Below are 27504 nucleotides of genomic sequence, written 5' to 3' on the forward strand. Positions count from 1 at the left end.
ACTTAAATGCATAATCTTTTTAAAACTATATAATTATCTGCCTGCATGACATTCAATTTGTATTTTTAGTTCGATAATAGTTGATGAGTTTTTCTTGTTAATTTTCATGAAATATTTCCGGTAGTCAATGAAGGGGCAACATTCCTTCAAAGAGATAATGTCAAGCAAATTAGTTTACTCAGACTTTGTCATGAAATTCTTCATTTTCTTAATACCCTGTGACATGTGGGTAAAACCCTATTAATGAAAAGGAAATGCATCGAAATCTATGAGATTAAATAGTAATTTAATGATGTAAATAGTAAATGACAAATGATTATTATTATTCCTATTGAACTATAGTTATTTGAGCAAACTAACATGATATGTGATAGGTTCCCATGGAAAATTACCATGGGAGCTGGAATTTTTCCCAATAAAGTTATCAAGTAATAGAAAAAAGTACTATAGAAATTCCATGACGTTTGGGGAGTCCGATAAAAACTGTTTAATTATATTAAAATATTGTTTATTTGTTCATTTAATTTGTGAATTTTTTAATGAACTTTTATCTTTCTTTAATAATTTTTTTTTTTGGCTAAGTGCCATAGCTGGACACGCGTAACCTACAAGTACCTGAATGTGACCCATCGGGGAGATATTCAGACATAGAAAAGGGGGACAGTAGCAGTCACAGCACGTTTGTCGCTGTTGCTGTTACGTAGTTTGAGAATCGTTTTGGGGTTGAGAAGGGGTTGAGGGTTGGGATCCATCGGGGGATGGGAATCGGGTTGGAATTGCGAAGCGAGAGAGACTGCGTCAAAGTCAGCTTTCAATGGCATTTCTCGTCCGCCCACGTGCATATGTAACCAACAGAGGCAAAACCATGGATACAAAACACATGCACTGCTAAAAAAAATAATGGATATAAATCCAAAGTATAAAAATTCAAAGTAAATTTAAATTTATAGAATATAATAAATGATAATCTCAAGCAAATTCCTTAATTAAATAAATATAAACCCTATAGCTTGGAATAAAATAGATTCTGAATAAAAGGATTTATTTAATTTGAATTTATCTGCACTTACACTTGCACTTATCTTATTTTAATATAATAATAATGTAGACCTCTTCTTTCAGTGCATCATCTAGGGGCAGCTGTTGCAGCATGTTTGTGTCTTGCGGCAAAAGCGTTTGTTCTTGCCGTCTTACCATTAAACCGGCCTCCATGGCGTATGCGTAACGTGCTTAGCCTCTGGCGTTACATCAGCTAAATGCGGAGGCGAACTTGGGGCACTTGGGGAGAAATGCAAAAACATCAAGAACAGAAAAGACGATGTCATGAGCAGACTGCCCGGCGAGACACTAGCCGCCTATTCCGATTTCTTGCACACGATTTGACAAGTTGCGGATATGATATATCTACATATATACATATATGTAGCAGCACATCCCGCGTAACCCTCCGACGACCCGTAACCCTCTTTTCCATGGAGCATGTATCACATGCAAATTCAATTAATGCAAATGCCATTACAGCCAGCAACTGTGCACATATCTCTACCGCCCTAGTGGTGTGTGCGAGTGTGCATATAATTAACTTGACTTCCTCCAAAGGCACCAAGTCGGGCTTGGAAATGAAACAAAGCCAAACAAAATACAGTGAGACTATTGTATTTCCTATTCGCAGAGCAGTTTTTAAATTTCTTCGATTTTCAATTTTTACCTTGATTTTTAGTATTATTATTTCAGTACTTTCTGACCCTATAAATCATATATCTACATATATTCTTGATCAGCATCATCAGTCGAGTCTAACTAGCTTCCCGAGTCGAAATTAAACTATTTTTGGCTGAGTTATGATGTATTTTTGGATGACCAAGTGTTTCAGTAGTTTACTTCTTTTTTCCCTCTTGTGAGATGGACTCAAATAAAGCGGATTATTTCGTAAAAACTAAATCACACTTAAATTTCTTATCCATTAACCCTTGCAAGAAAGGGTTCCACTTATTGAAGCCTTACTGTGGCCCCAAAGTCCGGGCTTTGGAGAGTTACAGGCGGCGTCACCTTGTCGCCGTTGTCGTTGTTGCTGACATCTCGAGCCCAATAGGAAATTCAAAACCGCCTTTTGCCTTTTTTGCTTGATTTATCAACAGCAGCAGCAGCAGCATTCGCATGCAAAACGTGTAGCAATTTGTGGGTTTTACATAAGCGGGAGGTGTGCTGGATAGAAAATAGAACTCGTAACCATAGCCAGTAACCGTAAACAAACACGAAATCAATTAAAAGCAAATGAAATTCATCGCAGGCAGGCGGGCTCGTAAGTTAAAGATAATTCCCAGGCCCGTCCTCCATACGAGTTGTAAAATAATCCATTTATTTAACTTGAAAAATTAATCTATAGATTTAACTTGAAAAATCAATCTATAGTGGGGTTAGGTTAAAAATGTTATAAAACATTTAAGCAGTTTGTGTTTGTAAGCAATGTAAGGGTTGTTTTAATATCAAAAGTGTAAAATAGAAAGCTCGAGAACAAGGTTAGATTGAACTAAAAACTGTAAAACCCTTTTATTTTAATTTAATTTCTTCTTTTCGGTGAGTTTTTATTTATATATAATATGCTAAATAGAAAATTGTTGTATTTAAATGTATATAGTATTTATTTGATATTGGTATATTATAATACTGCATTCTCGGCTTGCAAAATGCAGCATACTTTTTGGGGCAAATGTGAACGATTTCCATTCACTTAATATTTCAGCTACTCTGCTGATTTTAATAAACTCAATTCGTGTTAATAATCAAATCAAATAATTACTTGGAATCTCACAGATAGAAATTGCGAGGCAAATAATTTCGATTTTGTTGATAAATTTTGAATGTGTGACTGCCACTAATTAATGCCTGACACTGTACATGCATTTGCTCCATGACTCGGCTGATATTCACCTATATATACACCGATATATTGTATACTTGTACAAACAAATGCCGGGGTCTATGTAAAATATTTTTTTTATATTTTTATTTCTATTTGTCCAGCTGCGGGCGCACGTGTCGTTGCCCCTGTCCCTGTCACTGTCTCTCTCGTTCTGTTGGTCTGTCCCCGGGGCTTTTTATAAACATTTCTCGAGATTTCTAATCTACATAACAACAACAGGAACAATAATAGCGAGATAGACAGAAGTATCAGCAGCAGTAACAATCGCAATTTGTGTTCAAAATATATTATATATGTAGCTCTCAGACCCGTTCCACTTGATTCTGTGTTGTTTCGGTTTAATTTCTGATTATTTTCGCTTTTACTCCCAGCTCTGTAGTTGGTTCTTATCAGGATTTTTATATGGCATTTCGTACGTTGTCACTTTATTGTTTCTGATTTCACCTCGACTTTGAAATTGAAATTTCGCAAGCTGATAAGCTTAGGCAATATCAGTCAAGTTAATGCCGTTTATATGGTTTAAGACTCAGCCTTCCGTAACGGGTCTATTTTCGGTTCTATCAATTAAGTTTGATCACGATTAAAGGCTATTCGCCATGCCCCAGCTAGCTAAGTACACCCCGTTTTTCGATTAGCCCTTCGTTGGTCTGCTGATCGCATCAATGTCGTTCGCACCTGTCCCAAATTAAAGGTGCGAATTACAACAAGTGTTAGAGTAGAAAACGAAACTTTGCCTCACCACTATTTGTGGAAGTCATCAGCGATTGATGCGTTACTCAAGTCACAGTGGACAGAAATATACAAAAATGAATACTTCTATTAAGTTAGGAATACGTACTATAAAGTGATATACATTTCTACCTTAACAAATTAATTTAAATCAGTGCGAATAGTTTTTTAAATAAAATATACCCTAACTAAACAAGTTTCTGAGTTATTTTGTTGTTTACCCGTGTGAACGAATATATTAAGGCAAGTTTGTAGCATTTATGGATCTATTATTGAGTAATATTTATTAATAAGGCTGTTGATCAAGTGATTAGTTTTAGATAATTTATGATATGAAACCGTGAAATATATGTTAAATGCTTCATTAAGTAAGATTTAAACACAGTATCAGATATTATAAAATATAAACTTTTTGAATTCCTACTAGTTTCTGCCTCTGATAATCTATAACGTGATGGAAGGGGAACTATTTCATTGCTCAAACATGATATACACACAAGTATTTCAATATTTATACGTGTTTACGTTCCATTTACTGTTCCTAAGCTCCCAAACACACTGTGTTTTTGGATTCCCCAGTTGGAAAACAAACAAAGGTGGCTTCCAAATACGTTTCACCAGGTCTGGCAAGTGCAATTGCTATCGGTTGCTGGGGGGTTTTCCTGTGGCTTTCGTGATTACTCTACGGCCATGCAACCGAGGGGGGGTAGTAAACAATAATAAAATAATACAATAATACCATAATAAAATAACACTATAACGCAGACGGGGAGCTGTATACAGATAAGAGCGGGGCACACATGCTACTGGAAAACATGAAATCATGAAAACAATCCACACAAGTGCCGGGGCCTGTCACTCCATTTCGACTCGCTTTGAGCTCTGTTTGCTCTGTGCTTGCTCCAAATGTTGATGAAAAGCCAGTGCCATTGCATTTCAATTTTACGTGGAAATTCACTGAAACCACGTAACGCTTTCGATTAGTAACACGTGACCGTAAAAAACGTCCGGAGCATGTGAGCAAGTAAGTGTATTACAGCTGAGATAAGAAGGGAGCGACTCACATGAGTAACGGTGAGCCAGTTTTCAGTTGCTGTTGCACGTGCCCTCCACCGGGGCGTATGTGTAATATTCAGAGTGTACACGTTACGTATACGTAACGCCATGCAATGCGATACCTGATGCACGTGCCAAAGCCGCCGCCCTGCAATTAAAACGAAAAGAAAGAGGGTGAGAGAGTGAGACAGATCAGCGAAATGCCGAAACCAAAACAAAAACAAGCCCCAGGCCCAGGTCCCAGTTCCAAGCACAGACTTATGCAAGTCCAGTGCCCAATTGGACACGTTTATGTCATTCGTCATCGCGGATCACGGTGCACGGAGCTCGGAGCACGGATTTCGGATTACGGGCTACGGACTGACCTTTAGGGGCAGCTAAAAATAGCCAGAAACAGCCATTTAAATACATCAACACGCTGGAAAGCCCAACACAAAGGAATACAGTAAAGCGTCGATTAGATGAATTTTTGAAAAGCGATAAAAATATGGTTTTTTCTAACATAAAAATATTACTATATTTAAATGTAATATATATATATAAATATTAAAATAAATAATAAATAATAAGTGTATATGAATATAAATATGGCATATCAGAAAATTCAAAAATTTAAAACAATATTAATTAATAAAACGCTTTTTATTTTTCTAAAAAATTTTTCTTTATAGTTTGGGTTAAGGAATGCAAACTGTAAAATCCGAAATCAACTTGAACACAAACAACAGCGTTTTGTTAATGCGAAAACATTTCAACAACACGTGACCAACAACAAACTTGAGCGCCGTCTTGGTGTGTGTGTCCGAGTGCGAGAGTGTGTATTTGTGTGTGTGACATGCTCGGCTCGCGTGAGAAATTACGTCATGCGCCACGAATTTTTGTGTTGTTATTATTTGTTTCTTGTTGCTTTTTGTTTTTTGTTTGCCACTTTCGACGTGTCTCGATTAAAAAACAGAGTCCCAGAGGGAGAGGCGGAGAGAGCCACAGCGCGATAGGGGCAACGTTGCGTATGATTATTATTTCGTTTATTAAACGACAACAACAGTAAGCTAAAGCCGCCACGACTGTTGCGCTCTGTAATAAAAACAAAATGTCGGCCGAGTGGTAGTTCGGCCGGCCTATGTATGTATATGTGCGTATGTGTGTGTCCGATTGTTGTTGCCAAGCGCTCTTTATCAGCTCAACGCGCTCTCTCTCTCTCGGTGCACGCTCTCTCGCTTCTCAGCCGCCGCCCAGTTGACTTCGCCGTTTCGCTTTGGAATTTGTCACGTTCACGTGTTTTATTGTATGCCGCTTTGCTTTGTTGTTATTGTTCGCCTTGAGCTTCTGCGTCGTGCTTTTTTTTTATTTTATTATTATATACTATATATTTTCTTTGTTTTCTTTTTTTTTGACAGCAGATACAATGGCAAGCCATTATAACGGTACCTTTGAGGTTTGATCGCCTCCAAAAGATACATACATAAATAAAAAACAAATATAAAATAAAGAGAAGAACATGTATGTTGCACTTATTTATGGGAATCGCACATTTAGTTGGCTCATTAATATAATTCACACGCAACTAATTTATGCCTGTCTAGCAACAACAACGACAATGCCAACTAACATATATGTATTGAATGAGTTGTGGTTGTGTAAGTGCCGTGAATTTACCAGTACAAGCACCGAGTTATAGAGTCGTCTAGTCATCAAGCCCCCGAAACGGGGCAATCGGCGGCACAGTGGTGCGGGTGGATCGAAAAGGTCACCATACGTGCAGCCGAAGGTCGCGTCGTGTAAGTGGGCAGACTGTCTGAGGCGTGACTTAAAAAATACTAACTTCAATCAGTTGAGACCTGTTTTTATGGAGGCTCTCCTGAGATCTGGTACTATTACTTTTAATGTAAAATCAATTCTGAATCTACACATTAACAGTAAATGTCTGAAAGAGATATTTCATAAAATTAAGATGCTAATCGTTCTTTGAAATTAGCTTTAGCTTTGAAATCAATTGAAATTATTAAATTTTTACAATGATTATGTAACCTACAATATTTTGCAGCCACTTTATGCATTTGAAAATTCGTGTAAATAGGATTTCTTTCTTTATATTCCGTCATTAAAACCACAGATATTAAAAACAATTAGGTAAACAAGCAATCTAGCAAATTGAGCAGTCTGTCTTTTGCAAATCCCCCATGAGCCAATCTCTGTGGGGACTTTTGTTACCGTAAAATATGGAATTTGGTCCCACTGTGGCAATCACGTTCGCCGCACACGAAATGCGATAACACACACACCCACACAGCTACACAGCACAGGCACACGCACAGTGGAGACGGAGGCAGCCGCAGCCGCTCTCTGGCGTGTTATCTACCACCACCCCCCGGCGCCCCACACGCCCACTAACACATGTTGCTCTCTCCCGTCATCGGCAGACATGTTTGTGTTGCCAGTTTAGCTAAAATAGAGAAGCTTATACAAGTTGCAAGTAGCTTATACCCTTAAATATGGCATGCATGTATGAATGTACATACATGACTGATGTAAAATCTGATCAGCTGACAGTTTTCTTTGCTAGCAGTTTGAGGGATCAATAAATAGAATACATACATACATACATACATAGTTTCCTTGTAAAATATAAGCAACAATTTTCCACTGGAGCTTAATAGGCAAATCGAAAAATTCTGTAAAATATACAATACTGTATAAATTATTACTTTTCTGATTTTCTACATATGTTCCACTATATAAACTGTGAAATATAAAATGTATTCATTCATTAAAATGTATTAATTTTATATTTACCTTATTTTAGTTTATATTTTACTCAGAATCTAGCTCATAGCGCTCAGCACTGTTGCACGTCATCAATGTGGAGCTTTCGCTCGCTCGGCTCTTTTTTTGGGGTCTCGTGCCGCTCGCCGAGTAGCGATTCATTCATTTCGTTTTTGCTTCGGGCCGCGAACGGACGTAAAAAAGCGGTGAAAACGCTACAGTGACAGTGCAAAAATATAAAAAGTAATAATCAAACCAAATCCAAAAAAAGAGGGAGAGAGCATATAAAATACAAAAAAAAAAACAGCAAAATTAGCTGGAGGAGCAACAACAAATTTGATATATAAATATATATATATATCTGTATGTGCTTTAATAGTGAAACACGCACACACACACTCGCACACGCACGTTGTCCGCTCGCATCCGCAGCTGTATGAGTGTGTATATAGGCGGCTGGTAAAATTCCACTGTGAAACGAAAGGAAGTTATTGTTGTTGCATATTAACAAAACAAATAACAGTGTACTCTGCTCTCGGTGTGTGTTGTTAAATTTAAAAAAACGTGTAAGCAGGCAGGCGAAAAATAACAGGAATACGAGCAGTATTGCAGAAAATAAAACAAAAGGCGGGCACGTTTTTCGACATTATTTGTTTTCTTTGTTTTTGTGTGCACCGCCGCTCTCGCGAGAGAAAAGGGAGCCAACGAGGAGTCGCGCAGGGTGCGAGCCTGCTCCAACAAGTGCACTTTAATTGCTGCTCCAAAAATAGAGTACAAAATAAAACCGTTCGTTCGGGTGAAAATAACGCGACGTTATCGCTATCGTTATCGCCCACACGCTGCCCGTACGCGCACACACATACACTCGGACACTCGAGACGTCCTGATAAGCGGAAAGAGTAAACATCCACACTTATCAGCATATTCCACTCGTTCCAACATAAATATAAACACACGCTTCGAAATGCCATTCTAAATTTGAAACAAATCCGGGAAATACAAAGAATAAACGTACCTAGGCTCGCCGCCAGCCAGCAGAAGAAAAGAGTAATTCGCCCCGCAATCGAATTCGCCGTAGTCTCAGCAGTTGCCTTCGCCTTCGCCGCATCGACAACCTGTTTGCTCGGCCATAACTCGCCCCGGCATTTATCTCTCAATTATTTCTGCATTGACGTAAGGAGCCGAGACCACTTCCACCATTCCACCGCAACTGCAGCAAACGACGGCGACGCAGCAGCAGCAGGAGCAGCCAACGGTCATACTGCCCAGGAGCGGATTCATAAGCGACATCGGAGTCCGGCGAGGATCGGGGAGTGGATCGCGGAGGAGCAGCGGTAGCGGCAGCGGCAGCGGCAGCCCCACCATGGAGCCCTACTGGAGCGAGGCGAACGGACACGCCGCACATCCGGTTAAGTATGAGAGGTAGGTATGACAGCCACAGATCCGCTGGACTGCAAGTCGAATGATCAATAAAATCGAAACAATGCAAAAAGACAAAAATCCGAAATCAAAATCGAAGCAAACAAAAAAAAAACCCAAAAACTCACTTTCACCTGCGCGCGTTTAGCTTAAGCACACAGAGAAAAAATATCACAAAGGGTAATAGCAATTTTACCATTTAAAAGGGTTAAATAAAGCAAAGAAAATTGTTTACTGCAGTCAAAAGTATGACTGAAGTATTCTTTAAAATAAATTGATATCAAATATCCATCAGAGATTAACAAAATAAGCTTAATTTGTGTCTAAATATGTTGTATTTAACTTTATATACTAATTTTTGTAAAGTAACTCTTAATTATTGGTTTTTGTATTGAATTCCCAATACATTTTTTAAGGTCTCGCTGGTTAGATCCAAAGGATGTCTTCATTATTTTCTAGTAAATGTAATTCTACCTATTTATTGTAAACCATTTTGTGATGCTTTTTCTCTGTGCATTAATTAATGGTTTAGTGTAGATCTTAGACTCGCATTTAGTGGTTTTAGCCTAAGTCTTCGCCTCTTCTATATCATCATTATTATTATTTTTTATGCGTGTGAGCTTGACAGGATCGGGTGTGGATCACTGGGGAACTCTTTTGGATATTAAAGTGTGTTTGTGTGTGTGTTTTTGTGTGGGCCACGTATTTTTAGCCAACGAGCTAGAAAGCAATTTTGAATTTGCAAAACAAACGCGAAAATCGGGCGAAGAAAACGTGGGCAGACTCTGTCGCCGGGCTATTCTTAGTAGAGATTTTTGCTTTAGTTTTGCTTTATTTCATCTTTATTTTTCTGTGTTTGCCAAAACAAAAAAAATAAAGCAAGCAAAAAAATACAAAAAACCAACGCACGACTTGCCAAACGTGATGTTCCGTTGATTTTCCCTGCGAGGTTTCCCCTTCCACCTGCCCAACGAATTTAATTTTTTGAACTTGAATTTCGTTTAAACGGGCCCGAGTGGAACCACAAAAAAGCTGCGTTGGTGTGGCCAGAGTTGCGATAAATAAATTAAGGCATTGATGTGGCCAGGGGCAGCTATAAATAAATAAATTTAAGCCGAGTACTATTTAATTTTTAACGTATTTATTTCATTAAACTTGAATTTGGGCTTAAACTTGACCGAGTAGATGTGGCCGGAGTTGGGATAACTAATTAAAGCGGAGTCCTTACGGACTTTTGTTCCTGTCTGGTAAATGTCAACGGCCAAAACGTGGCTATAAATATCAGTTAACAACAGCGTGGCAGGCCCTTTCCCAACTCCATCGGATTGGGGGTGGGATGGGTGTGCGTTTCACGTGTCTTTGTTCGGGCTTTCGAGGGCGTGGGACGGGGTGGTGTGTTGTGGGTGCCAGTCGGTGTCCTTTTGAAGGTCAACAAGTTTTGTGTGTTCCCTCATGTTTCTGCTGTTCTAGCTGCTGTGTTTTTTTGATTGAGCATTGTATTTGGCTATTTTGGTATTCAGTGACCACCACTATGGCTCCTGGGAGCGTTTTCCTCTATAAATACACAAGGGCTAATCGAATGAACCGCTCATCAAATATGCAGCCCCATTTGATTGGCCTTAGTTTATGTTTTCGTTAGGGTTTTCGATACGGTTTGGGGTTTTTCCAGTTGTTTTTTGGGTTTCAGCTGTGATTGGTTTTTTTTCTCCGTGGGGGGAAAGTTACCCATGGCGTATGAATGATTATGATTACGTATACGTCACGTGTGCCGTCTAGTCGCTATATTTAGCTTGAAAACTTGAAACTAATGAGCGAAACAGGTTAAATACGTTTTTAAACGATCGGTTCGGTACAAATATAATCTTTTCCACGCGTGATCAAACGACAAAAAATAGAATAAACATTATAAATTCAGTTTGCCCCTGCGGTTGGATGCCTTATCAAATGGCACTTGGGGTAAACACGCGTCTTTGTCGCCGCTGAAGTGTTTATAATTTGCATTACGCGCTGCCATCTTAATCAACACCAAAGTCAGGCAGTAAAAAACAACGAAAAATAACGGAGAGAAAACACACAAATATCTATGGAGATAGGCAAACACGCGATAAAAAGCAAAGCGGGCGTGACGCACAATCGCCCTCGGAAAGTATAGTGTATCTCTATCTCTATCTCTATCTCTATCTGTATCTATATCTATAGCCCCCATGTGTATCCATCAAGTGTCCAGAGTTGTCAAGCGTCAGTGAGATCTCGGGTTTGTTGCACGACGAGACAGTTGCTAAGCCCCCCCTAAATGGAAAACAAAAAAATTATAAAAATAATAATAATACACTCCCCAACCCCATTTAATACTCAGCTGTCTCTCGTTGTTTTCGATTTCGGGATCTTGTCAACGACGCCTACGGACGATCTAAAGACCCTGACCCAGTGATTAGTGTTATTTACGGTGGAAAAATCCAATGGAAACTCAACAAAAACTGCACCGGCCTGAGAACTCTGAGAAAGTGTGTTTGTTTGCTGGCTACGTCTGTGTTACAGAAATCCAGATTGGATTCCCTGTAGGCTTATCAACTCACAGATGTTCAGCAAGACAACACGTCAAAATAATCAACAAGGATATGCAAAAGTTAACAAGAAAACTCCAATGGAAATGCGGTAATAAATGTGAATTTTGTAAAGTGATTAAGTATGTGATTTCTATGAGTTACAATTTTAAGACGAACAAGAATTCAGAGTGCAATTATTTGCATTCATTTCAATGTACTCAACAAAGGTGAATACCCTATAAATAAATTCTAAAAACAACAACAATATTTACTAATTAATTGTCAAAATTCCCATATAAACACAGTTGTTTATAATTCCTTCACTTTTTCGATCCAATATATATACATATACATATATCGTATATCGTGTTTATCAACAAAACAAACAACAAACGCATGCTGCAGGCTATAAATAGCCTCAGAACGGAGAGTGTTATAAATTATATGGACAGATACATCTGTATATATCCCGCCTGTGTCCCGGACGAACCCCGAACCGATCTCGATTTCGATCTCGATCCGATCCGCATCGATCCGTTTCGCTCCGTTTCGTCGCCGGTCTTCTTATCGTCTTCGTCATCGTCCGTTCGGTTCGACGTCCATTGGCATTTGAGAGGCGGGCACGTAGACCCTGCAACGTTCACGTTCCATGCCAAAGCTGACCCCCCTCGGAAAACCCCCAAACCCCCATTGTAACCTCTCTGAAACGTGCTGCAGATATTGTGAAATTCACATAGTATATATACATATACATATATGTACGGGTATGTGGTGGATTTTCGTGACTGATGTGATTAATGCACTCCGCTCGATGCTTTTTTGGCGGGGTCCGTTGATGGTGGCAATGGTGGTGACTCATGACCACTGCATTTGATTGCCGCTAAACGATTTAAATAGATGGATTTGAGTGTCTTTTGACCCAGTTATGGCGAGAGTGCGGAGCGGTTCATTCATCTCATCTGGGGAATGCGGATGGGTCTGGTCCGGGGGCTGCATATCTGGGCTGTACGATTAACGTTGGAATTTGGAGCGTATGTGGGTGGGAAAACCATTTTTAGTAAACATTTGCATATGTTAAACGGGGTAATAAAAGTAAATAGTTCCTTATGGAGCTCTTACTTATAATAGTGAATGGTTTTTGTGAATGATTTGCATAGAATAGTTGGGGTAAAGGTAATTGCTTGTCTCATTTGTATACCTTTCTCTATTCCCAAATGATTTGTCATTGATTGATAGTTCTCATGTGAAAATGGGTCTAAAAATAAAAAGTTTTAATACCAATTAATAAACTTTTTACCAAGTGTTGTGCATAAATTCTCATTCAATGGTGACTTATATCACTTTAAGTCTTCGTGGGCGAATTTCATAAGTCAGATTCTCTCAAACTGAGCTGTTGTACTCCGCCATTTGTGATTCACTTTCCTTGAAAACAAAGACAGCTTTATCTCATCATCCGAAGCTACGAGATTTCCATTTGCACATTTCCAGTGAATCTTGAAAATTCGATGGCTCCGACAACAGTGTGCGTAGAAACCTCCTACAATTGGCCTCGGTAGTTGTATCTGTGTCTGTTGCCTTTTGTATCTGTATCTTTTGCATGGCATATACACACATGTATCTGTTTATACTCATACCGAGTTGCTTTTCGCTTAGACAGCACGCCAGAGAGCCATTTGTAGGGGTACGGACTATTGCCCTCGCCACCGCAATTTCATCAATTTCGTTTCCATTTTCAGTTCCCCGATTCCACCAATCATTCCCCCGCAGCGAATCCAACCTATCCAAAACCCTGTTGCCGAGCAAACCATCCGGCACGTGCACACGTTTGTGTTGGTAAAAGTCTGAAATTGCTGCGATTCGAATTGCGCTGCTGCTGCAATTTTTCGGCGCTCACATTTTTCTGGTCTTTGCACTTTGGCCAATAACAATTATATCACGTGCCCGACGAAACGTAGTTTTTCTTTTTCGTCTGTATTTATCTGAGTATTTATGAGTTGTTTGGCAATTTCCAGTTTCAGTTTTAGTTCCAGTTCCAGTCGACGGCATCTCACGTGATGGGCGCATCGCTCACCTGACCGCAGATGCAACTTTTCGAGCGTAATTGGCGCTAATCTAGCTTGGGCTATATATTCGTGATAAATCTTATCAGCCAAGCGCAGCATTCAAGGTCGACGATCAGGCGAGAACCGGACTAGTCCAGTCCCCAGTCCCAGACCCGCCCACTTTGTTAATTAGACACACATTGAGCACAGAGATTCTTCTATTCTATTTATTTTGATTTATGTTGTGTTGTTTTCCCCCCCGTCTTTGGCGTCATCACTTGTCTCGGTTGTTTTCCGCTGTTGATGCTGCCCTCGAAGATTTCACAATTCAAAATCTGAGACATAGACGGAGCGCATTTCCATTGCCCAATGTCGATATGGAAATTTTTTGTGACACAGATCGGCGGCGGAAACTGTTGGCATTGAATGTCCACCGTTAACCATCTGGGTTGTATAAATAATTACACAGCGAGAAATGGTTCTTATTAGCACAAGAACTTGGATATATATAAAGTAAGATATGGGGATCAAAGTTAATATTTGAGGGCTAATAAAATGTACACATTAGTAGAACTAAAACAGGCGAGATTGCTTTACATTTCCTATATATTTTAAAGTATTAAATAGTTTAATTTTTAATAATTTTCCCTGCCTTATATGGCCATTGTTATGATCTTAGCAGATACTATATATGAATCACATCTGAAGTGAGTCAACAGTGAATGACACTTTGGCTCTTGATTAACTTTGAATTTTTCGGTCATCAAGATATGACTGTCCCAAGAGCATTGTCATTATAGTACATACATCTCAGAGGAAGCGGGGGATTATTTACTAATCTTAATAGCTTGTTTTGGTGTGTAATTCTTGGGAATTTCCCGACATGAACTGCCAAGTACTAGTTGTATTTGGCTTATATCAGTTTGCTGTACTGTTTATGGCACTTGAAATGACCAACAAATAATGGCAGAAAAACAGCAAAAATATTGCTAAATAACATAATAGAAAGGCCGTCGTCACGTGTTGCTCTGTAATCTTATCATTAGAGGGTTTAACTACCCGCGATAAGGGCAGGAAATGGTTAGATTCGAATATCAATGAACCAAGTTGAGAGATATCGAAGTGAGCGTGTGCAAACTATATTATGTATTACTACGGGCCAATTATCACCGACTCATGCGTAGACAAACGTGCCCAAAAGCTCTCATTCTAAGTGGGATCCGGATGGGGGAATGCTGTCCATGCCTTTGGCAAACCACGACGACTGATCGATCGGAACTGTCGTCATCGGTGGCAGGGTCGCGGACTACCTGTGGATCTCGCCCTCGTATTTTGGCGTACTTTGTCTTTCTGTGCCAATTACTTAATAGTGCGATGACAAAAACGGCTGAGAACGTAAACAAAACGCAAGCCATTTCACTGGGCCAGCGCCAGCGCCATCGACATCGCCATCGCCATCTTTTTTTGTGTGTGGGGGGTGGCGGCATCTTGCCAACTTTGGGAATTTCGGGGCATCTTTGGGGGTGTTCTTAGTCCACATATTCTCATGAATCAAGCGAGTGATACTCGCTGACTGACGTTTGTTCTCAGACTCTGCTCTTTTGGCCAATGATGTAAAGTGCGCCAATGAGTACACGCCCTGTTCACGGGATTGTTTGAACGCGATTTCCCGATGGCGCAGCCCCCAAAATTAAAAACAAGCCTTCGCAAATAACAATCTGATCAATTCGATAGAATTGTATGACAAAGAACAATGGGAGAGTCATGTAAATTGAATTTATAGATAAATTAATCATTGGGCACAAACCCTTTTCGATTTTTTAAATATATTCTGGGAATACTGATCCATTTTTTTTATGTTTTAATGACTAGTAATGATTGGTTATAGTAATTGTAATAAATCAATATATCTAGTTCAGTTACAAGCCATTATTATTTAAATATTTAAAACCAGTTTTACTAGTAAAAGCAATTATTTGAGCAAGAAAACTAGTTAAATTAAATTTAAATCAATCAGAAAACTAGAAAGGAAACTAACTTTGGGAAATTGAACTTTATGTAATCTTGAAATTTGCAATTGCATCATAACTGAGTTTAGAATATTTGCATTCTTTGAATCGATATTTATTGATTTGATTTGTTCATAACTAAGCCAAAAGAGCATGAATTTTAAATCGGAAATCACTCCTCTGTTAGTTTTTAGTAGTTTAATAAATCTGCATACTCAATTTTAAATGTGAAAAAGTTACGATTTTTTGGAAAATTAATTTTTTAACCAGACATAGCTAAATTGATTCCTCTATTGATGCTGATCAAGAATATATATGCTTTATAGGGTCGGATATCATTCCTTCACAAAGTTACAAAGCTTCTGACTCTGCAAAACCGTATTTTTTCTTTAATTTACCCTTCAAGAACACCCTCAATCTGTCTCTAAATCATTTATAAATATTGTCCCAAGTGCAGTCGTCAACCTGCACTCCCCCCAATGGCATTCATGATGTGCCACGCCCAGTTTGAAAATCACTTTTTTGTTTGCATTACTCATACGCAGTGTGAGCCAGCGTGTTGAAGAACTGGTGGACCGATAATTGGCCACGGTTTACAAATCGAATTCAGTAAATTGTGCTAAACGTTGAGATGAAAACAAGTTGCTGACGCCTTTTTTTTGATTAAGAGAGAGAGAGGGCGGAAGGGGCGGGGCCAAGTCGATTTAAATCGGATAAACAAGTTCTAGGCGCCGGGGACTGGTGCGTTCTGGTATCTCTCGCCAATGTATATATACATATGTATACTATATGTGGACGGATAAATAACGCATATATATATAGTATATGATTTGTTTGTTGTCGCCCCGCTTATCGCCCAGAGCCATGACACTTATTATTACGAGCAGCAGCAGGCCACTTTATTTTATTTTGGTTTCTAGCGCTTTCGAGCCGTTTGTCTTGGCCGTCTTACCATCATCGTTATGATGTGTGTGCCTTTTGTTTTGGTTCGAGAAATTGGCATTCAATGGGTCTGTTAAATGTAGAATCGTGTAGGATGTGCTCTATTCTGTGTGTTTACTCTATGATATTTCCTCTGCAGCGGCGCTTGGCAACTAATTTTCTGGGATTTCTTATAGTTTTTGTTGTTTCTTTACAAAAATGTTGTTCGAGTTTTTGCGCTCAGATTTTTTATTATATTTTTGTTGGCACATGGCAATAAAAACGTGTAGAGTCTAAAATTAGATGGCCCGATATATAGAATTATGTATGTATATATGGAGTACACACATGTATGAAAACGTGTGGCATCTGGCGGGGCAAGTTCTTGAAATAAATAATGAAAATTAAATGGCTTAAACTACTAAAAATGTTTTTACGTAGTGTGATTGATGGGTTTTACTCAGAGATCTTGTTGTGACTGTGGGATATATTTTATATATAATTGTAATGACTTAAGAGATAGTATTTTAGTTAGGAAAAGACAGATCCACACCCGATTGTTTTTCTTGATAATTCGAGTGTTAATGTGAGTGATGATAAGTTCCTGGACGTGAAGACCCTTCCTGTGGACTGTGTCCCTCCTGCACCTGCACAACTACGTATTGTATTTGCTCTAATTGTAATTTAAGGAATTTGCACCTTGTTTTACTACAACACAAACCAAACAAAACGCTCGTTTGATTTTAGCCAAGCGACCAACCACTCTCGGCCCAAAAAAATCCCACCTAGCTGAGGGAGAGAGCTCCTTGGGAGGCACTGAACCAGCAACATGTTTAATTTTTTGTTCTTTCTGTTCCATTGCAGCCTTAATTTATTTTACATACCTTTTTCGAATAAAGAAAATAAATAAAAGCAAAGCAAACCCAATTAGTTTTTAACGCTTTTAACTATTAATCTTAGATTAATTAGCTTTAGTTACTACTCCTAAGTCAGTCTAAGTTATGCGCCTAATAAATGCATTACTAAAACGAAAAAAAAAATCTGAACCAAAACGAAAATCTGATCAAAACAAAACAACAAGAAAATAATAATATTAAAACATTTTTGAACAAGATTTGGACTTATCTGTGTTTCTTTATCCTTCCCACTTCTTTTTGCATATCGAAACGAATTATAGCGAAGCAGCTGTCTCCAGTTTTCCTTATTGCACAGAATCTAGTTTAAATTTTTCAACATCCGCCACGGCATACAGCGAGGACGATGCTGAATATGCCACCGGAAGACGTAATAAAACATCGAGGGTAAATATTACAATTTTAGAGAGCGACAAAAAAAAAAAAAAAAAAAACAATTCGCGATCATATTTATTTTCGAATTTCGAATCAATTGAACAAAAGAAATAAAAAAAAAGCAAGCACTGAGACATGATCAAAGGATCAAAAGAGCGTTAGAGCAGCGCAAGGATGATGACGCCCACGGCCACTAGCTATCACACACTTCTCACCCCACCAACCACCACCCACTACTACACACACGAGCAATGACCTTGAGCCATGATGCCGCCCAACCCCCCCGTCCGCCATCGATCGACGCAGCCGACACTTTTGACCCTTTTTTTTATTGTTAGCCGAAATTGATGAAAGAATGATAATAAAGCGAAAAAAAGAGAACCGAAATTAGTGAAAAATAAAGTGAAATGAAATAGCAAAAGAAAAACGAACAATCATTTAGGTTTAGGGGTCGTAAAAAGCCCAAAAAAAAAAACCACCCCCTATAAAGGGACCTATCGAAACGCACCCCTTCGTAAATGTCACTAACCAGAACTTATGTACACCTATCTATCCATAGCAAGATCCGCTCTCCCATCGCATTATCGAGAAGAGGAGACGGGATCGGATGAACTCCTGCCTGGCGGATCTATCCCGCCTCATCCCGCCGCAGTATCAGCGCAAGGGGCGTGGCCGGATCGAGAAGACGGAGATCATCGAGATGGCCATCCGTCACCTGAAGCACCTGCAGAGTGAGTGCCAGCAAAAGGAGAGTGACTATCGGAGTGGCTACATGGACTGCATGAAGGAGGCGGCCAAGTTCCTCTACGACGTCCACATGCAGGACTTTTGCCATCGCCTGTTGGGTCGCCTGCAGGAGCACATCGATGAGATGTTCAAGAGTGAGTCCTTATGAACTTAAACGTAGAGAATCAATTAGCTAATCGTTGTCTCTTTCCCTTTCCAGCGGATTGCTACAAGTCAACGCGCAGCTGCCACATGCCGGACAATGTGAGTGCCTCGAGTGGCAGCCCGCACCAGGCATACCATCCTCCGCTGTGCCACCTGCGTGACATGCTGGGCGCCGCCTCGGCCTCGGATGTGGAGCACAGCCAGGATCACAACGATGTCAAGGATCTGAGCTTCCGCAATCATCTCAATCAGCTGCAGAGGAGTCAGCAGGCGGCGGCGGCAGCAGCAGCCGCTGTCGTTGCTGTGGCCAATGGCAGCTCGAATGGCGGTCTAGAGTCCAAGGTTCCCCTGACCAATGGAGCAGTCAATGGTGGTGCTTCGTTAGCGGGCGACAATGTGCCCAGTAATTCCACGGGAAGCGTAGCCGGTGCAGTGGCCGGTGGCAATAACAACAGCAACAGCAGTGGCAGCAACAGTAGCAGCAATGCGGCTAGTTCCACCACCTGTCCACCGGCGCCCAAGGTCACTCCGCTGGCTGCCCATCAGCAACCGCATCAGGCGCCCGTGATCACCTCCACAGCCCCCCATCATCATCATCACCACAACACGGACAGCAGCCATCACGACTTTGAGTCGTCGCGGGAACCGATCCTTCACACAGACACCTCCAACATGCACTCGCCGCCGCCCAGGGATCTGCTGTTGCAGCAGCATCCCCATCTGGCTCATAGCCACCACACCCAGGACAGTCTGCTGTCCGTGCGGATGCGTAACTACTCGGAGTCATCGCACGAGGTGGAGCACAACAACAACTACAAGTACAAGAACCACATCAAGGAGCGCTTCGTCCACGAACTGCATGACGAGGAGACGAGTAGCGAACACTGTCCAGTGGCTGCTCACCTGCAGAGCGATCACTCGCATATGCAGGCTCACTCGGAGCACTCGAAGGATGGCACGGAGCCGGAGATAGCACCCATTATGGCCAAGAAGCGTAAGCTGGCCGAGGCGGCGGCCAATGGTGAGATACCGCTGGAGGTGCACACCGAGGCAAGTGGCACTAATGCGAATCCCGCTCGTCTGGACAAGCCCTCGCCCTCGTTCAACTTCAGCGACATCAAGGACATCAAGTCCGAGCTGCATAATGGGAACTCCAACTCCAGTCCACTCCTGGCCAAGCTGAGTGCAGTGGCAGCTGCCGGAGCCCAGCTAAGCACTCCCAGCAGCACCACCGCTCCGCTGCCACCGAGGCACTCCTTCACAGTGCCCATATTCGCACTGCACGGTCAGGGCAACTACTATGTGCCCCTCAATGTGGACTACAATGCGTTGGTGCCGTACCTGAACGGCATGGATCTGCTGGAGAAGAGCTTTACCAGCATGCCGGTGGTGCATCCCATCAACATCAATGTGAACTTTATGCCCAGCACCCCGTCCGCATCTCTGTTGGCCGCCGCTGCTGCTGCTGCTGCTGTGGCCGCCGGGAAGCAGCAACAACCCGCCGGAGCGGGGATTTCCCTTTCCACTAACTCAGCGGCTGCCCAGGCGGCAGCAGTAGCGGCGGCAGCGGTGGCCAAGGCCAAGATGGAACAGGCCATGAACCAGAGTTGGTAGGATTAGAGAGAGAGCAAGTCAGAGCAGGCGACGGGTTCAGCAGATGGAACAACTCTACCTCAGTACTTCTGTGAATAATCATCAAATGATTAATCTCAAAACAAAACAAAAAACAAATTAAGTGGCATCTGCGGCCAAGTATAAAAAAGAAAGTGAAGAGGGCAGCGGAGAAAGTAAATCCATTGAGGGTGCTTCTGAGAGCTCTAGGGATTGGGAAAACCCAAGAAAATAGACAGAGTGTGGGATAACCTAAAGTTAAAAACTTGTTCCAAGCCAAGAAATACTTAAAAAGTGTAAAACAAACATTTACAAATATTTATAGAACCCAAAACAGGTTACAAAGTAGAAAAACATTAACGACATTGAGCATAGCATACTTTTAGAAAACTGACAAGAGTAGACTTCAAGTCTCTGGAGATTTCAGAAGCGCCCGGCTTTATTATTCTTATTTGGTTTGATAAACCAATTCAAGAACTTGATGAAGGAGAAGCAAACAATTAGTTTTGCTAGTTAACTATTTTTGAACAAAGCATAAATGTCTATTATATAACAAAACCAAACATATATGTATATGTGTAGAAAACATGTATGTATATGATGCCAAGAGTCAGTCCCACGTAAACAGAAATCTAATGGATTTTAAAACAAAACTAAATGTGAATTAAATGTATTTTTTAGAGGTTTAACGTTTTTGCAATTTAAATAAGTGTTGTGGTTTCAAATCAGGTAGTCTAATAATGCGAACTGACTTCCCCGTCAGGCATATATAGTAACAAATATATATATACAAGAAGATATATTGATAAATACATACATATATATATATATATATAGTAAACCACTAGTCAGAGAACATGTACGAAGACGTAAAACAAAAAACAAACAAACAAAATGGGAGGAAAAACAAATCAAAAAACTAATTATTTTAAATTCTATGTGTAAATACTATTTGCAAGCAAATTGTCGTTCGTTTAAGTTTGTATTTTAGTGACAAATTATTTTAAGTTGGTTGGTTAACATGTGAAAAAAAAACAAAATCCATTACAAAAAAAAAAACAAATTAAAAAAAATCCAAAAACTTTTCTATTCAAGAAAATGTGTACCACGTTTCATTCTCGAAATGCGGATATAGCAACTATTATTATTATTGTAATTACTATTACTATTATTATTATTATTATTATTATTATTGCTACTGTCTAACACCTAAGTTGATTGTTTCTTTGTGTTCTTGTTATTCAACAATTAAATGCAATTTCCAAGATCTTTCTATATGTCGTCACCTGTTTCCATAAAATCCTGTTTGGCAAGCTAAGCTTCGTGTGCGGCTGAAACTGAAAGTTGATATAGCACAAAGATATAGATTATGAATGTTTTATGACTCTTATTAATGTGTACGATTACTTTTACTGTGTACGGTACTGTTAATATACAACTATGTTACTGTTTAATATATTTTATAAATGTATACAGATGTAATAAAAAATGTCAGAAAATTAAACACTGCTTCTATATGGTTTTCTTTGGAGTTGTATTTTGAATGCATAAATGCACTTGGGGAAACAAATTGGAAAGTAAAATGGGTATCAAAATGTTGAGTTTAGGACCTTGCTCGTCGTAATCTCTTTAAACACCTTAAGATGTTAATTAATGATGATTAATTTTATTATACCTTTGTAGGGAGGGTATCATCATTTTAGTCAAAAGCTTGTAATGATGTGAAGGAGTCATTTTCGACCCTATAAATCATATATTCTTGATCAGCATCAACAGCTGAATCGACCAAAGCATGTCCGGTTAAAAAATACATTTTTGAAATTAACCATCGTTAAAATTGTCAAAAATTTATTTTTTTTTATTTTAAACTGAGTATGCAGATTTATAACCTAATAAAAACTAAAATAAAACCGTTTTCCGAATGAAAATTAATGGTTTTTTGGCTTAGTTATGAGATTTTAAAAAACTTTGAATAGTCGAAAAATGGTAATGACCGAATCTTTGATCTTTAATCTTAAAATTCGTAAGATGAGCTTACTTTAATATTAAAATTGGGTTAAGGCTCTGTTAGTTAGTTCTTGTAAATGGCTTTCAGTCTTAAACTGTGATGTATGGGAAAGGTTCTCGATGAGGCGGTTCAAGGGCTTTTACTATAACTGCCATAGTAGCCTTTTTAATTATAACGCATTTGTTTAAATTACTTCCATTATTCTGACAATTTTTTTAATGCCGGTCGATGGGTTTGTAGAGTTTGATCATCCTTACACTCCATGTGTGGAACCTGCTGGATAAACCGTAAGTATTTAATTAGAGATTAAAGTATTTCTGGAACTCGCTTAATTGCAGCGAATATCTGGTTTATTTTTACTCCATAATAAGCAATGGAGACACTTTGCTTTTTCATAGTTAGGTTGTCTTGTATTTGAGCCAGCATTTTATTTTATTTTAGGACTTTTAACTGGCGAAAGAATATTTTGCTTCAATATATACCAATATATATATATATATGTTTATGTATAGTAGGTCTTTCGTTCGATTATTAAACTTGTATATTTTTTGACGCGACTAACTAATAAGATACTGCAATAACTAGTACCGAATATCGAAATGTGTTGCTAACTAATAGTAGAGTCAATAGTCAAATCGAAGTCCCGAATATCAAAAAGTATATGTACGAGATAATCGCGTGTTTAAGTATGAGCAGGATCTTACAGCTAGATTCAAGGTTCTCTTAAATGACTTCAGTCGAGATGAAGACGCGTTTCAACCGTTTTGAAAAGCGTTTCGTTGCACTTATTAAGGTATGATTTTTTTTGTAAACTAAAAACTAAATACAGCACACGATTTGTTGTGTTTAGAACTGAACTAGATAAGAGCGCAACCTTAGCGAGTGTCTTACAACTAAATAGACACTGATACAAGATGTCTTTACCTTAAGGTAAAAGCTGGTTGTTCCCAAAGTTATTTGTGGCCGATAAAGGGTCTTAAAAATTGAGTTCATGTTTTCTAATAAACAAATTATTTGCAAACATCTTTTGGTTTAAAAAAAAAAGCTAAAACAGAGAATATAAAAAAATATTAAAATTTGTAAAACAATGTAAGTTTAAAAAAAATTATAAAAAGGAACAACTAAAAGAGGCAAATAAATTAACAAGTATCACCGGAAGATTCTTTGCAACTAAGTTTTTAGGTAAGCCATAAACTCTCTTTTCTAAGTCACATTTAACTTTGGTTTTTTAAGAACATTTGAGTCCATCTTTTACTTTTAAAAGAAAACAACCTTTTATCCTGTTCAGTGCCCAGCCCTTTAAGCAAAGTTTTTAGATAGTTCCCTGGGGTGTGCGCTTCAAGTGAAACTCCACCATGTTATCGAGGTCGCTTATGTAAGCCTTGGACTTTCGTATATCTGAGTTGAGCACGCGCAAATTCGAGGCGTAATCGGGGAGATTGAGCCTCAGACTGTCGGCCATCTCTTGTCCCATCTTCCTGGCCACCTGAGCGAACGTTAGGCGGGCCTTGCCCAGCCGTTTCAGTGGACTGAACTGCTCGTGCGTCTCCATGAGTTCGCCGTAGTCGAGCACCTGCCATTGGCCACTCTCCGTGTTCCAGGTGAATAGGATGCGGCACTCATACTGCCGGTTGTGGAATACACAATCCATCCGTCCGGTGCAATGCAGACAGTTGGCCAGTGGATGATCCCTAGCCGAAAACTGTGCCACCAGCAGGCAGCCAATCGTCTGGCTGAGGGGGCAGACACTGATCACCTCATATGCCCAGTCGTAGAAGACGTTGTACATCTTCTGGTGCTTCTGGCATAGCATGCTTATTACGTAGTATGTAAAGGTCTCCAGGTCGAACGAGTGCTGGGTGATTACCACGCTGCTACTGCTTGCACGCAGGCGCTGGTAGGAGGCCTGCGATATCATCTGCATCTCTGAGTAGCAAGAACCGTGCACCTCCATGGGCAGCGAAGTGTGATATCCCGGCGATATGCAATCGTCTGCGAGAGATCAATAGATTTTATTCAACTTCTATTACTACTCAAAATATATTTATACTCACCTTCTTCGCTAGTAATCACCGAGGTGGCGTCATCCTCCTCCACATAGCGACGACATAGCTTCTTGGTGCACACCGGCTTCTCTGGCATCACGCCGCCTTGCATCGGCATCTCCACGATGCGTGGCTCCTCGCGTCGCGGCGACAGAAACGACAGGCCGGCATTGGGCGACATGGAGCCGCCAATTTCAAACCGCTTAGTCATGGTCACTTGGAGCGGTGATAGAGCTCCCAGCGGACCCACCGGCTTGTAGCTGAGCATTTGTTGAGTGGCCTGCGAAAGGGGCGGCGACTTCTGATTGAAGATTTGAGATGCAGTATTAGCATTTCGACTGGGGGAGCGCATCAGCATAGAGCTGGAAGGAGGAGAGCGGAATCCCAGATGCGGCGGCGTCTGGGCCGGCTGCGAGGAGGGATGTGGCGAAGAGGATGGCGAGGCGCAGGGCGAATTGTGAAAGAAGTGAGCCGTTGGTGAAAAGCGATGCGAAAAGCTGCGAGCCGCAGAACTGGTGGCCGAGGAATTAAAAGCCCGACCCGCTAGCCGGACCTTCGTAAAGGGTATAATGTTCTCCGAGTTGTCCTCCGAGAACTCGTATTTCTTTTCTGCCAGCCGACGTTTGCGGAACGTGGAGATCTTCTCGTACTTCTCGTTGTCCTCGGAGAACTCGTAGGCATTGGATTTATCAGTCATGGAACTCGAACTGGGCGTGCTCTGTGGGAGGAGAATTATGTATAGAACTCAAAGATTTCAAGGAAAGCGAGTAAAGTTTACCTGCAAGTCTATGGTAGTTATGCCGTTGCGATAGGATTTGGTCACTATCCGCTGGTTGCGTCTGCGCGACTGACTAGCTTCGTTGATATTAGTTGGTTTAGTTACCGGCAACGTGGTCTCTGGCAGGGTTAGGCTGCTGGGACTGGAGTGTGGCGTAAAGATAAGCCGCTCATACGCTCTGGGAGAGCAGCAGTTACTGCCAACCGTTGGCACCTCGTTGTTATTATTGTTAGAGCGCTGCGACATCTCGGTTTCAATGTCACTGAAGTCAGCTATGATGCGAGCCACAACGCTCTGTTCGCTGCCAGACTCCGCTTCCGATCCCGAAGCTGTAAAGGCAGCCGAAGCACGATCCTCTTCGCTGGAGAGCAGAGTTCTCGGCAGCAGGAAGGATGGTGACGGCATTGATTGAGCCGGAGTTTGAAGACTGGGCAGAATCATGTTCTGCTGGGGTAGGTAGCTGCTGACGTTGCTGCTGCTTGAGGTCACGGCCGGCGTGTCCACATCGATGCGCAGCATGTGCATAAAACCATTGGAGATGATCAGGATGCGCTCCGGACAGAGAAGATTGATTTTCGGCTCGAATACAGGATCCGATTCAATCGAGGAGTACTTGGTGTGCACAGTCAAGTGACAGTTCAGGCAGTGCGCATTATAAAAGGAATCTGGTAAAGAGAATAACTATTATAATTGGTCTTATTCGTATTTGTGATGATGATGACACCCACATGGACCGTCGTCGTTGAGTTTCTTGCACTCCAAACAACCCAGTTTAGGAACTTTTACGTATGTGATGTAGCTGTCCTCGCCCTCTTCAGTGGCAGCTCCATGGATGACTAATATCTGATGCTGGGCATTCTTCCACTGCGTCATACTAACAGTCTTGATGTTGTCCACCACATGGTCGTCGAATAGACGTCGGGAGAAAAAGTAGCGTAGATGCTTGTGGGGTTGAAACAGCCAGAAATAGAGTCTGCAGGGGAAAAATCATGTTTAGTAAGAGGAAACCTTTTAATAAGCTATAACTTACGTGTACTTGTAGCCCACATTAAAGGAGTAATGGTTAAGCGAGGAGCTGTCATTGCACACCACCCGGTGGCTAAGCATATACTGGCCACAGGCTGTCAGTCCCATGAATATGTGCCTGCCAATGGAAACCCAACTTAAAAGGTAATCAAATGTCATTCGCTTAATCGATGCTTACCCCTCCATCACGTTGCTGGCCAATACGTCTTTGAGGTAGAGCTTTAACCTATTTGGCACTCTGTCGTAGGGAAGCTGTGGCTTTTGGCAGGCGCGTGAAGAACCAGAGAAGAAGCCAGTGCGCTGAGAAAAGATCACAGGGAAATATTAAGGAATAAATACGCTTAAAAATGGATATTTAATTAATAAAAAATCAATCGAATAGGGATGGCATTAAAAAGTAGGTCAGAGGTCATACTCGGTCAACTTAAGATCATTCAGAGAAAGAAGAATAAAGCAGGGATGAGGATTATTCCACAAAAGTACTTTATGGGGTTGCAAACACATCGAGTACAAAGGAATAACCCTCGAAATCCCAAATTTCTCTTGTGTCCTTGACTTCTAAAGGTTCACAATAGCAATCTCTAGTCAAGATCTGTATAATAATTTACCCCCAATTGATCAATACTCACTTCCCTGTCGTACAGCATCTGCACCAGATTCCGTGTCCTGGCCCCAAAGGCTGGGGTGGCTCCACGGGCCGGTTCCTCCGCAGACTCGTCAGAGCTGTCCATTGTGGAGATATCATCCTCGTCAGAGGACACTCCTGATAGCGACTCGACGTCCATTTCAATTCACTTTTTCCAAAATCAGACTTAATGTAATTCCTTTTTTCTTATTTCTCCTTTCCTCCTCGGGGGAAAAGCCCCTAGGTCCTGGGCTCCTAGCGCCTCCGCAGCTGTTGGCAAGTGGCGGCTGTGGTGCTCATCGGACTCAGCTGTCCCTAATCCATTGCCTGAGTTGACCTTAATTACAGCACCATCACTTTTTCGTTATAAATAAACTGAATTTTAACTACAACTTTTTTCTCTTTTGCGAATATTTGCCGGCGGTGTGACCAGACTAAGCCAACGAACATATGCAACGGGCACCGGTTGCCGGTTATCGATTGGTTTTAAGCGCGAAATTTAAAATAGTTCAGAGGGAATATAAGAAGAATATAAGAATTTTTAAATTTTCAATTTTAGTTTTTTGTTTTTTAAGTTAGTTGTAGATTTCAAGTTTAAAAATAATTTTCACTCATAGAAATTTACAAAGTTTTTATGTTCCTGAAAAGAATAATAAAATTGGAATTTAAATCAGAATATTGGCTTATCAATGTTACGCATTACATATTATGTTATATATTATCTTTAAATGTTTATATTTGATCTGTTGTTAATAAATAAAAATAAAAGAGATTTTACTCGCAAAACTAATAAAATTTTCAATACTATTTCTTAAACTTTTGA

General features: G+C 40.4%; 2 protein-coding genes and 2 long non-coding RNA genes across 5 annotated transcripts; 2 read left to right on the forward strand and 2 right to left on the reverse strand.

Annotated features, from left to right (window-relative positions):
- Window positions 1-2523: 2523 nt before the first annotated feature.
- Window positions 2524-5842, reverse strand: LOC147642654 (uncharacterized). The gene is made up of 2 exons (XR_015273190.1): window positions 4717-5842; window positions 2524-4609 (listed from the first exon to the last, which is right to left on the reverse strand). It is a non-coding gene; the product is annotated as an uncharacterized LOC147642654 (long non-coding RNA).
- On the forward strand, window positions 4418-5366 carry LOC147642655 (uncharacterized). The gene is made up of 2 exons (XR_015273189.1): window positions 4418-4676; window positions 4736-5366. It is a non-coding gene; the product is annotated as an uncharacterized LOC147642655 (long non-coding RNA).
- A 1779-nt stretch (window positions 5843-7621) lies between the features above and the next one.
- On the forward strand, window positions 7622-21703 carry cwo (transcription factor cwo). 2 transcript variants are annotated; one of them, XM_020962302.2, is made up of 4 exons: window positions 7622-8893; window positions 17586-17709; window positions 18257-18578; window positions 18644-21703. In XM_020962302.2, exons 1-4 carry the CDS (start codon window positions 8835-8837, stop codon window positions 20200-20202), a joined length of 2064 nt encoding a protein of 687 aa, XP_020817961.2. In that variant the 5' UTR covers window positions 7622-8834; the 3' UTR covers window positions 20203-21703. The 2 variants fall into 2 exon arrangements, with proteins under 2 accessions (XP_020817961.2, XP_086695848.1); XM_086839722.1 differs by lacking the exon at window positions 17586-17709 and having other exon boundaries at window positions 7636-8893.
- An 818-nt stretch (window positions 21704-22521) lies between these two features.
- LOC110190413 (uncharacterized) lies at window positions 22522-27138 on the reverse strand. The gene is made up of 7 exons (XM_020960881.2): window positions 26686-27138; window positions 26235-26356; window positions 26061-26174; window positions 25759-26003; window positions 25031-25695; window positions 24262-24970; window positions 22522-24199 (listed from the first exon to the last, which is right to left on the reverse strand). Exons 1-7 carry the CDS (start codon window positions 26839-26841, stop codon window positions 23520-23522), a joined length of 2691 nt encoding a protein of 896 aa, XP_020816540.1. The 5' UTR covers window positions 26842-27138; the 3' UTR covers window positions 22522-23519.
- Between the last annotated feature and the right edge of the window lie 366 nt (window positions 27139-27504).

The sequence above is a fragment of the Drosophila serrata genome, unplaced genomic scaffold, assembly GCF_035046125.1.
Source record: "Drosophila serrata isolate PLE 108 unplaced genomic scaffold, ASM3504612v1 contig_376, whole genome shotgun sequence".
Lineage (NCBI taxonomy): Eukaryota > Metazoa > Arthropoda > Insecta > Diptera > Drosophilidae > Drosophila > Drosophila serrata.

Bases quoted from the DNA above. Each gene is read 5' to 3' on its own strand.
- cwo (XM_020962302.2), top strand. From the start codon at position 8,835: ATGGAGCCCTACTGGAGCGAGGCGAACGGACACGCCGCACATCCGGTT. The intron at 8,894-17,585 runs GTAGGTATGACA...AACGAATTATAG, and splicing joins CATCCGGTTAAGTATGAGAG to CGAAGCAGCTGTCTCCAGTT. The intron at 17,710-18,256 runs GTAAATATTACA...ATCTATCCATAG, and splicing joins GACGTAATAAAACATCGAGG to CAAGATCCGCTCTCCCATCG.
- LOC110190413 (XM_020960881.2), bottom strand. From the start codon at position 26,841: ATGGACGTCGAGTCGCTATCAGGAGTGTCCTCTGACGAGGATGATATC. The intron at 24,971-25,030 runs GTAAACTTTACT...CTCCTCCCACAG, and splicing joins TAACTACCATAGACTTGCAG to AGCACGCCCAGTTCGAGTTC. The intron at 24,200-24,261 runs GTGAGTATAAAT...GATCTCTCGCAG, and splicing joins GGTGATTACTAGCGAAGAAG to ACGATTGCATATCGCCGGGA.